This window comes from Nematolebias whitei, chromosome 17 (genome assembly GCF_014905685.2).
Source record: "Nematolebias whitei isolate Nwh7 chromosome 17, NemWhi1, whole genome shotgun sequence".
NCBI classification, from domain to species: Eukaryota; Metazoa; Chordata; class Actinopteri; order Cyprinodontiformes; family Rivulidae; genus Nematolebias; species Nematolebias whitei.
This window is the reverse complement of record NC_056514.1, coordinates 41,213,605-41,225,538: the sequence shown is the minus strand read 5'-3', so window position 1 is coordinate 41,225,538 and position 11,934 is coordinate 41,213,605. Positions and strand designations below refer to the sequence as shown.

The window sequence follows — 11,934 nt, the reverse complement described above, 5'->3', positions numbered from 1 at the left end:
CCTTCATGATGAAGATGAACTCACTCTGCATGATGAAGATGAACTCAGAGACTTTTCATGATGAAGATGAACTCTGAGACTCTTCATGATGAAGATGAACTGTGAAACTTCATGATGAAGATGAACTCTGAGACTCTTCATGATGAAGATGAACTCAGAGACTCTTCATGATGAAGATGAACTCAGACTCTTCATGATGAAGATGAACTCAAGACTCTGCATGATGAAGATGAACTCAGAGACTCCATGATGAAGATGAACTCAGAGACTCCATGATGAACTCTGAGACTCTTCATGATGAAGATGAACTGTGAAACTTCATGATGAAGATGAACTCTGACTCTGCATGATGAAGATGAACTCAGTGAGTCTCTCTGTCAGGACAGGCTGCCAGATTATAAAGTATTGCAGATTATTACAGATTAAAGGAAATAAACATGAGAAGAACAAATCTCTCAGTCTGTAAATGTTAGAGACAGGAAGAGGCGTGGCCTCATGCGTCCATCTGGTCACCTCTAAATGTTCCTGATTGGTGGAGAGGCAGGGGAAGCCATTTTATGATTGGCTGACCAGTTCAGAGACTTGCTGCTCCACCAGTTGAGAGGTCAAGGGTCAATCTCCTCGGGGACGATCGTGAGGATGATGTCTTCGTTGCCTCGCCTCACCACTGTACGCAGCTTGTCGTCACGCTTAATTGCGGCGCTGACATCGCTGGCCGAGGTGATGACTTCGCTGTTGATGCTGATGATGACATCACCCTCCTTTAGACCAGCTCTAGTGGAGAAAACACATGGCTGAATGAAACTAACTCAGAAGGAGGAAAAGAACAGGAATTTTTTTCATTCCTTTTCTAACAAGAGCCTGGTCCTGCACCGTGGGAGTACCACAAGGCTCTATATTAGATCCATTGTTTTTTGTTGTTGTTTTGTTTACTTATGTACATAAAAATCTCTCATCAGTTTGTGAGGATGACATGAAAATCCAAATGTATGCAGATGACACAGGTAAACATTGTTCATGGTGCAGCTTGTGGCTGAGCTCAGACACCTCATAAACACGAGGGGGAAAAACACCACTCACGCCTCGGCTGGAGTTCGGCTGATGACCTCGATGACGTACGCTCCTGAAGTGAGATCAGGGAAATCCGACTGCCTCTCCTTCAGATCCTTCGCCAGCCTGAGGAGGAAACAGTCCAGAGCGTGAGGTTTTTCCTCCAGCACACACAGCTCATACCAGCTGGACAGGCTGAAGGTTTTGATTCATCCTGGATCCCAACATGTCCTCCTGATGAACTCTGAGACTCTGGAGGGTTTCAAGTTTTAAAGAAAGCTCTGCAGCATCCACACACCACGGCCTCACATTCACTCCCTTCATTTTCAGCCTTGGCTTGCTCAGTTTTCTAACCAGAAGGTTCTGAAAGTTCACAGCTCTGAGGGGTTTTATTTGATTTTACTGCAAACGTGAGTAAAATGTCAGAACTTACGTTGGAGTGAGGCTCATCATCCTGACACCCATGTATTTCTTCATCGGTGACGTTTTACCTGAAAAACACAAAGATTTGTTTTGATTTTTATTTTGACATTATCGAATGTTTGAAATCCCTTAAAGAAATCAAAGTGGACAACTTCAGTTCCTGTTGCAAGATGTTCCAGGTGCAGGAGCTGAGTAGGAAAAGGCCTTTTGCCAAGTTCAGTCTGCAATGAAGGAACGCTGCAGGTAATGAAGTCCTGAGAGTGCATGTTGTAACTGCAATGACGATGTGACATGTGGGAGGAGCTATAAGCAGGAAGCTGACCAAGGAGGGATTTATAGATGAAGATGAACCAGTCTGTGTGTAGATAATGATGACCAACTGACCAAGGAGTACTGGGTGCAGTGGTGGGTACAGTAGTTACAACCAGTTATGAATCTTAGTGCACCATGATAGACAGCATCCAACATCTGCAAGCAGCTGGCAGGCGCATTCATGTAAATATTGTCAGCGTAGTCAATGGCCGGTAGGAAGGTAGAGGTTACAAGGTGTTTTCTGGCATTCAGGGTTAGGCAAGATCTATTTCTGAAAAAGAAACCCAATTTTAATTTCAGTTTCTTTATTAACTTTTCAATATGTGGTTTAAAAGAGGCAGCAAGGGGTGCAACTGGTAGAGCTGCTGCCTCTCAGCGAGCAGGTCCCTGGTTCAAATCCCGGTCCGGGTGCCTTTCTGGGTGGAGTTTGCATGTTCTCTCCATAACTCTAAATTGTCCCTAGGTGTGAGTGAGAGAGTGAATGTTTGTTTGTCTCGTTTGTCTAGAACCATGGCAGGTGCTGGAGTTCTGCTCCTCTGTGTGATGACTGTTTGGGCCATTGAAGGTAAATTATCAGGAGTTGGAGACTGGACCTAAATTTCTGTTCTGGGAACCAGAACATTTGAATCAGCTCCAAACTGAGCCAACTCTTTTGGCTCTCTGAAGACTGTAGGTTCTGGTGTGGTTCTGAATCGTCTCCTTGTAGAACTCTGCTGGTTTCTGTCTGCAGGATCCTGTTCTTCAGCTGCAGGAACCAGTCAAAGAGCTGAAGATGTGCTGCAGGGAGGACGAGGTTTGAAATCTCTCTAAACCATTTGGCTGCTTCTTGACTCCAATTTACTTCTTCTGACTTTAAATCCTTCTCCAGAAGGTTCTGTAAAGATGTTGAAGCAGGATGGGTTCTGTAGATCTGCTCTGCATCAGACTCCTCTGTTCTGACCCATCGGGCCAGAGGGGAACTTTAGACTAAAAGCAGTAAAATTAAACTGGGGCTTTAGGTCTAAAAACTCTTGTCTGGTTCTACCACAAAGACCGGATCAACACGTTCCGCTCCAGCTGATGAAACCGTTTTATCTTCTCAGTGGAACTGGAACCAAATGATGTGAGAGCTGCTCAGAGTGAGTTCCCTCCATGTGAGAACCTGACGGCCGCTGAATGCAACCTGCTTCACCAAGTCCAGGACCATCAGAACTCAACGGCTCCCCACAAAGACATGGAGCGAGCTGAAGTCCAGGAGATGTCCAAGTTGAGACCAGAGGAGGACCAGGAGGTGCTGCCACCCATTCTACCCCCAGAGCCACTGGAGCCTCATTGGACTCCACGCCCCATAACTCTGCCCCCCATAACTCTGGCCCCCCATAACTCTGCCCCCCATAACTCTGGCCCCCATAACTCTGCCCCCCATAACTCTGCCCCCCATAACTCTTCCCCCCATAACGTGGCCTCCTATAACGCGGCCTCCTTGGAGGACCTTGCCTCCTTGGATCACCATGCGTACCTTCCCACCTTTGGACCAGCTTGCAGTTGTGAAGAAGTCTGGCCCATGATGATGCGATGGCCCCTTCTGGCTCCTGATGGACCTTGGCTCACAGACTTTGGGAAGAAACCAGTTTACAGCTGGCATCACTGGAAGAGACTGAGGGCCAAGGCTGAGACCAGAATCCTGGTTGAACGTCTGTCCACACCCAAACTGTCTGAGTACTGAGGAAGAAATGACTGAATAAACCTCAAACTGAATTCTGGTGTCTTTGGGTTTATTGATTCTTTGTGACATAAACAGTAAAATTGACGACCTTCTTTCCAGCAGTGATGTCAAAATGAAGCTTTTTGAAGCATAGAGTCATTTTGAACCATTGTGTCATAAAGTGGTTCACTACCTGAAGCTTCATTCAATTCCCTTTGGTGACATCTACTGGCAGTAGCGATTGTTGCACCAACTGAAGTCCTGCAAATATGATGCACTTCTTGCGTAATTAATAGCACATATGTGTGTTGTACATGTGTTTTTAGTACCTCATTAAAGATTCTGAGTAATTTACCCATATAACTGTAGGTTAATTTAAATTAACCTACATTAACTGCTGATCCACATTTCTTCCATAACTCTGCACGGTTAGCCTACACACCTGTTAAAGGTGTTCAGACCAGCCTTCCCTCTACAGTCATGTGTACGGGCTGTGTCAGGAGGAGGAGAGGGTTGAAGTGAGGAGACTTCAAACTCTGTAGAGCAGCAGGTGACAACTTTTGTCCACTCCAAGGGAATAGAGGCAAACAACAAAACCATCGTGCCACACTCCCCCACAGAAAAACAACACAGGAAAACCAGTTATAATAAGATTTACTAACAGAAAGCATAAAATGGAACTATTAAAAACAAGGGAGAAAACTAAAGGGATTTGATGTCTATCTGAATGAGCATTGGAAAAAAATGTAGACATGGCTAGAAAGGCAAGAGTACTCAGAAAACAAGAAAAAATACAGAATACTTGGACACAAACTGTAAAACATTCATCAAACTGAAAGGAGCCTCTGAAGAGGCTAAGGTTGTGGTCATTCGAGACATTGAGGAACTGGAAGAATACTGAAGTAAACTGAACATAATAAAGAAATGATCAAACTGGTATTGACTGGAGCTGAGTGCAATTATGACAAAACAACTAACCGAAGAACTGGACACCTTCATTTATATTGAACATGAAGCAGTGGATATAGAAAATTATGTTGACCTGGTGGAAATGTATTTTTAAAATATGGATACTTATGAAGAGTTAAAATATACAATGTGAATAGTATGGCTGATTTAAAACTTTTTTCAGAAATCAAAGATTGTGAATATTATAATGAGGAGCAATTTAATGACATTAAAATAGCAAGTGGAGGTTTCTCCATCATTCATTTTAATAGAAGTATAAATGCAAGTTTATCTAAAATAACAGACTATTTAAAAAGTTGAACATAAGTTTTAGTATAACAGCCGTTTCAGAGACCTGGTGAAATGATGAAAATATAAATAACTTTCAAATAGAAGGTTATGGATTATATTATATGAATAGAAGTAATAAAAAAGGTGGGGGAGTTGCTTTAATTATTAAAACAGAAATTAAATGCAAAATTAAGGACAAGATGTCAATACTTGTTGATGTAATGGAAATAATTACGGTTGAGATATTAAATGAGAACTTTAAAAATATAATAATCAGTTGTGTCTGTAGATCACCAGGTTCAAATATAGATCTATTTACTGATAGAATCATGGCGCTCTTTGAAAGAGTTGTAACAAAACATTTTTTGTGTGAGGACTTTAATATTGATTTGGTAAATCAAACTGAATCAAATAATATTTGTACATTTGCGTAGTTTTTATCCATTAATACTTAAACCAAAAGAATTGCATCACACAGTGCTGCAGTGATTGGTAATACTTTTACTAATGTAAGAGATGCTGAGGTGATGAGAGGGATATTGATGACTGATATAAGTGATCATTTGCCAGTTTTTACCATTTGTAAAAATTACCAATGCAGTAAAAAAGTAGCTACAGTGAAGAGGAAAATGATAAATACATTAAAAAAAGCTTTGGATAAATTGAAAGATGATTTGAAAAACTAAAAAGGAAGGATGTGTATGTTGTAAACAGAGCCTGTGATGAGCTACAGAATAGAAGACGAGTTGTTTGTCTTAAACCTTTTTATTTAGTTTAAAATATGTGACCAAGTTCAACTCTGGGTGAGATGGTGAACATTTTCTTTTTCAAACTTTACCTGAAAACACTTCAGTCTGTGAACTATGAGACAAGTAGTTGAAATCTAAAATGTTGTGGACAATCTTCCCTAATGTCAGCTGTGTCCCTGTCCCTTCCTGATGTCAGCTGTGTCCCTGTCCCTTCCTGATGTCAGCTGTGTCCCTGTGTGAGACAAACCTTTGGCCTGCCGGTCATATGACTCTGCCAGGAACTGTTGGATCTTGTCTGAGGGGATGGCGAAGGAGATTCCTGCGGTGACCTTTAGAGTGTTGATGCCGATCACCTCCCCGTCCTGCAGGAGACACACTCGTTAGGTTTGTGTCCAGCATGAGTCTCGTTACACGTCCTCTGACGTCACATCGTTTTTGGTTCAGTAACACGGCTGATAATCAGTCAGCTGTGGACTGAAGACTCATCTGAACACATCAGAGGACTTGGTGGCAGGGCTTAATTTGTAAACTGATCCATGCCGGAACGCAAATAGCAAGCGGGCCAGCTGGGTGGTGGTGGGGTCCTCCCCCAGAAAATTTTGAATAGATGCGACTTCCTGCATTCTGGTGTATTTTAACAGGTTGTTAAACATCTATGTTTTACCTACATTTGTAATCATTCGCATCCTAAATCCCCCCCCCCCCTTACTTGACGGTTCGGAGCGGACTCTTGTCTGCTGAATTCACTGTCCGACTCCCCATGTGAAACCTCCAGGCACTCTGTTAGCATGCACTACACTTTATCGATTAGCACAGATGATGTAACATGTTTCGTTTCATGTAAAAATCGACGAGGAAGCGTCGTCCAACAAGTTGTGTGGACTTTGGTTTCACTGCATGCTCACAATAGAAGAACCTGACAAGTTGTTTAATGACAAAATATACTGTTAGCAAAGAATAGAGTCCTAACATTTATTAAGCATTACTTCTGTATTTAAAGAAAAAAAACGTCAAAATTGTGCTTTAACAAACTCATCGATAAAACATAAAAATTTCATCAACGCTAAAGAGGAAAGAGGAGCAGATATCACTCTTGCTTTGAGTTTAAACTCTTTGTCGCATGCGTGTTGTGGGTGACGAGCGTCCAGAGCGTCATAAAAGCAGCAGCGGAGGACTGGGAGGTGTCGCAGTTATAGATGTACCGTCTCAGCAGCAGAGAGGAGCGACACGGTTCAAGCATGGCTCCCAAATCAGTTGACGTAAATTTTATTTGTTCAAGGCAGTCATATTCGTCCGTCCATCCATCCATCCATCCGTCCATCCATCCATCCATCCATCCATCCATCCATCCATCCATCCATCCATCCATCCATCCATCCATCCATCCATCCATCCATCATCTTCCTCTTGTTCTGGACTCAGGTCTCAGGGCAGCATCTTGTGTAGGGAGGTCCAGACATTTCTTTCACCTCTTCCAGCTCCTCTGGGAGGACTCCAAGGTGTTCCCAGGCCAACAGAGAGACGTAGTCTCTCCAGGGTGTCCTGGGTCTTCCCGGGGTCTCCTCCAAGTCGGACATGACCGAAGCACCTCTCTAGAGAGGCGCCCAAGGAGCATCTTAATCAGATGGCTGAACCACCTCAACTGGCTCCTCTGGATGTGGAGGAGCAGTGGTTCTACTCTGAGTCTCTCCTGATAACTGAACTTCTCCCCTGTCTCTGAAGGAGAGTCCAGCTCTGCAGAGGAAACTCATTTCAACCTCTTGGATCCACGATCTCATTCTTTCAGTCTCTACCAGAGTTCATGACCAGAGGTGAGGGGAGGAACATAGACTGACCGGTGAACAGAGAGCTTTGTCTTACAGCTCAACTTCCTCTTCACCACAACGGACCGGTACAGAGTCCACAATACTGCAGACGCTGCACCAATCCATCTGTCAATCTCACGGTTCATTCTTCCCTCACTCATGAACAAAACTCCACCCTTTTCTGACTGAGGACCATGGCCTCAGATTTGGAGGTGCTGATTCTCATCCCAGCTGCTTCACACTCGGCTGTGAACCACTCCAGTGAGAGCTGGAGATCACGGCACGATGACACCAACAGGACCACATCATCTGCAAAGAGCAGAGATGAAATCCTGAGACCACCAAACCAGAATCCCTCCACCCACTGGCTGCACCGAGCAATTATGTCCATAAAAGTTATGAACAGAATCTGTGACAACGAGCAGCCCTGGAGGAGTCCAACTCCCACCCTGAGGGGTCCGACTTACTGGCGGCAATGGGAGCCAAACTCTTGCACCACTTGTACAGGGACTGAACAGCTCATAATAACGGGCCCCCTATCCAATACTCACGGAACACCCCCACAGTGTACCCTGAGGAACGCGGTTGAATGTCTTCTCCAAGTCCAAAAAACACATGTAGACTGGATGGACAAACTCCCATGGCCCCTGAAGGACCCTAGTGAGGGTAAAGATCTGGTCCAGTGTTCCACGGCCAGGACAGAACCCACATTGTTTCTCCTGGATCTGAGGTTCGACCAACGATCTGACTCACTTCTCCAGTACCCCTGAACAGACCTTACAGGGAGGCTGAGGAGAGTGATGCCCCTATAATTGGAGCACACCCTCCGGTCCCCCTTTTTGAAGAGGGTAACCACCACCCCAGTCTGCCAATCCAGTGGTACTGCCCACGATGTCCACATGATGTTGCAAAGACGTGTCAACCAAGACAGTCCCACAACATCCAGAGCCTTAAGGAAATCAGGGTGAATTTCATCCACCCCTGGAGCTCTGCTGCCGTGGAGCTTTTTAACAACCTCAGTCACAGTTATGGACAGATCAACACCAAAGTCCTCTGATTCAGCTTCCTCCATGGAAGACGTGTCAGTGGGACTGAGAAGGTCCGAGAAGTATTCCTTCCACCTCCCGACGACATCACTGGTTGAGGTCAACAGCAGCCCACCTTCACTGAACACAGTGTTAGTAAAGAGTTGCTTCTCCTCCTCAGCTGCCTGATGGTTTGCCAGAAAAACACAAAAAGAGAAACAAGAAGCAAACATTTCAGACAGCTGACAGACTTCTCAGTAGATTCACCCTGAAGGTCAGACCGTGCAGTGACTCTACAGGCCTCAGTTAGCAGGTCAAAGGTCATAGTCTCTTCTCTCTAAAAACATGACAGCACCACTTATGTTTTTAAAGCTTCATCTGAAGGAACCACAAAACTTCTGATACATAGCCAGACCAAAGGACAGATGTTTACCCAGAATGCACTGCAACAAACACCTCCTCCCAGCTGTCATTACAATGGTGGAGGGCTGATGGTTTGGGTAACTGAGTGGATCAAACAGGCTAAAAACATTTAACAAATAAAAAAGACATAAAAACAAAATGCACTTTCTATTATGAACTCACCAGATTGACTAATGGTCCTCCTGAGTTGCCGTACTGTAAGAAAAACAATGTAAAATATTATCCTCTGTTCTTCTTAAATCTTTAATTCATGTAATGCCTAAAATTCACATGTTGCTTCGATAAACCGTTTGTTTATTTCTGCTCTCTTCCTCAGCAGAAGCCTTGGTCTTCATGATGCTTGATATAAGCATGTTTGTGTTTCAGTCCAGTTTAATACAAAATAGAACTTGTTAAAACGTGACAACAGTTTTTGAATTGGCAGACTTTCTCACGGTGAACTCAGGGTTTGGGTTTCTCTCGTCACTCACATTGATGATGGCGTCCGTCTGGATGTAGTCCATGTCAGAGTTCCGGAGGCCCAGTTCTTTGCCCCCCCTCTGGGTGGTGCTGACGATGCCAGTGGTGACGGTGTTCTGCAGGGAGAATGGGCTGCCGATGGCCACCACAAACTCTCCGGGACGTAGATCTGCGGACCGACCCAGAAGCAGAACCGGCAGCTTCATCTGCTCCAACAGACACACATGATGGAGAGAGGGTTGATCATGACGATGAGGGTGAAAGCAGGATGAAGAACGAGTAAAACATGAGACACATTTAAACAGAAAGCTGTCAGAAGTTAGGACTGACTGGCTCGTTATTCAAAACTACAAAAACTTTATGGAGTAAACTGTCACCGTTCACACTAATGATTTCCTGTGAATAAATTCTTCCAAACGGTTTAGATGCTGCTCAGTAATCCAGCTAGATAATCTGGCCAGGTGGAGTCAGGTCCTCTGGAAGGATTCTTCTTGTAGAAACGTTTCATCATTTATACCATACCACTTTATTTATAAAGCACTTAAAACAGCAACAAGGCCAACCAAAGTGTTGTACAGACAAAACAACAGGTTTTTTTTCTTTTGTATCTTTTATCCAAAGGACTTCTTCAGTCTGAGGAGCTGCAACAAACTCAGTTTTATAAATAGCACCTTCTCATGGTGGATCAAACAGTTTGTTGTTGACGTCCAGAACTAGATGTTCACATGATCAAGAAGGACCATCAGACTAAGGACCCATCGTTAGTGCCCTGATGGCTAATTGCTATTCACAGAGGACTGAATGATACTAGCAATAACGGGGGGGACAGTGGACATGGAGGCTCCACCCCTGTTTAAAGATGAACGGTTTCTCTTCACAAAGATGGTCTCCTTTACTCCTCTGTCAAACCAACGTTCCTCTCTGTCCAGGACTGAACATCTTCAGCCCTGAAAGAGTGACCTCTGACCTGCAGATGAGTGTAGACCTCAGAGTAGATCCACACCAGAGTAGACCCACTCCAGCTTGGTGCCTCTCACCGTGGGTAACTCCAGAGTGGACTAAGGTCCAGCCCCTCTCAGAGCCCATGCTGTGGGTCGAGGTGAGCCTGACTATCCAGCCGGTACCTCTCAACGTCACGCTCCTTGCTGAGCTGTTTTATCCATTTATAAATCAACCTGCTCAGCCTGACCAGGAGAACTTTGATTTGACTTTTGTGACATTTAACGTTTTAAAAATAGTTGATTTCATTTAAAACAAAAATCCTCAGAAATAAACTAAGATCTCCTTTATACTGGATCTGTTTTTGAATTCTTAGCTACTTTTAGTTTTAGCTACATTCTGCTCCTTTAGCTTTAACTTAAACTTGAACTTTTTGTGGGAGTGGTGGTTCAGAGGTTGGAGAAGATGGGCCTGTGATCGGAAAGCCAGAAGTTCAACTCCCGGTACCGTCAATATCAAAATGTGGGTGGAAAAGGTGAAACACCCACACCTGCCTCCACTCTCATTTGCCCCACCCTGGGCCCCTGAGCAAGGCCCTCAACCCCCACCATCTGCTTCCAAAAACAGGTCTCTCTTGAAAATGAGTCCCCGTGACTCAATGAGACTACCTGGATAAATAAAGGCTAAATGAAAAAACAAAAAACTTTGTCTACCAATTTTCTATTTTAGTCAGCTTGACTAATTTTACTAATTATTTTATATCTAGTTCTCATCTGTTTCACTCATTTTACCTAATGCTGAGATAATTTTAGTAGCCTGTGTGTTGATTATTTTACCTTTAATATTTGTTTCAGTAATTTTAGCCACTAACTACTTTAGCTTTGTTGTTCAGTCCTCTCAGATTTCTCCAGCTCGGGCTCAGTCTTCCTCGGGCCGGTCTGTTCATCTGAAAGTTTGCAGACGAGTAAATGAACAGAATTTATTGATGCAGAAAGTTTACAGTCGATTTTTCTACGTCAGAGTGAGAAAACTAAAAGTAAAATGGGTGCAGGGAACAGTCTCCATCGCTGTTTAAAGAACAGAAACAGGCTTTTAAGACACCAAAGAGCTTTTATTTTGAAGGCAGATGTAGGGTTTGTGAGTCGGCTCCCTCTCTCAAACTTAATCAACAGCAGAGGTGACATGCAGGAGCAGAGAGGAGCAGAAGGATGAGGAGGAGGTGCTCAGTGTCTGGCTGCAGCTGTTCAGAGGCTCATCAGAACTTCCTGACAATCCAGCCAAGATGACAGAAAGGCACGAGACGCCCCCGTCAGGCTGAGCCATGAGCTGCAGCTCAGCCCTCAGGTCGTAAACTGTTCTGACCCTGAATCTGACCCTCGGGCTCAGACGAGTCCTGCAGCAGCAGTTCACATCTCGCACCTGATCAGCAGTTTGGTTTTGTCATCAGTCTGACGTGGCAGGAACAAACTAACCTTGAGCTGTGGCTGATGATCTGCTGTGTCTCAGGTTATAGGAACGTGTTTGTGCCTGATGAGAGCGTGAGCTGGATGGAGTGAGCTGGATGGAGTGAGCTGGATGGAGTGAGCTGGATGAAGTGAGCTGGACGGAGTGAGCTGGATGGAGTGAGCTGGATGGAGTGAGCTGGATGGAGTGAGCTGGATGGAGTGAGCTGTACAGAGCGAGATGGATGGAGTGAGCTGGACAGAGTGAGCTGGATGGAGTGAGCTGGATGGAGTGAGCTGTACAGAGCAAGATGGATGGAGTGAGCTGGACGGAGTGAGCTGGATGGAGTGAGCTGGATGGAGTGAGCTGGATGGAGTGAGCTG

General features: G+C 44.5%; 1 protein-coding gene across 1 annotated transcript in view; it reads right to left on the bottom strand.

Annotated features, from left to right (window-relative positions):
- Positions 1-605: 605 nt before the first annotated feature.
- htra1b (HtrA serine peptidase 1b) overlaps positions 606-11,934 on the bottom strand; it is a 23,571-nt gene continuing 12,242 nt past the window's right edge. Inside the window, exons 5-10 of the mRNA XM_037691704.1 lie at positions 9,181-9,375; positions 8,873-8,905; positions 5,705-5,819; positions 1,484-1,541; positions 1,081-1,176; positions 606-774 (exon numbers count right to left, since the gene is read on the bottom strand). Coding sequence (XP_037547632.1) covers positions 606-774; positions 1,081-1,176; positions 1,484-1,541; positions 5,705-5,819; positions 8,873-8,905; positions 9,181-9,375 — 666 coding nt within the window. The remainder of the gene's footprint in view (positions 775-1,080; positions 1,177-1,483; positions 1,542-5,704; positions 5,820-8,872; positions 8,906-9,180; positions 9,376-11,934) is intronic.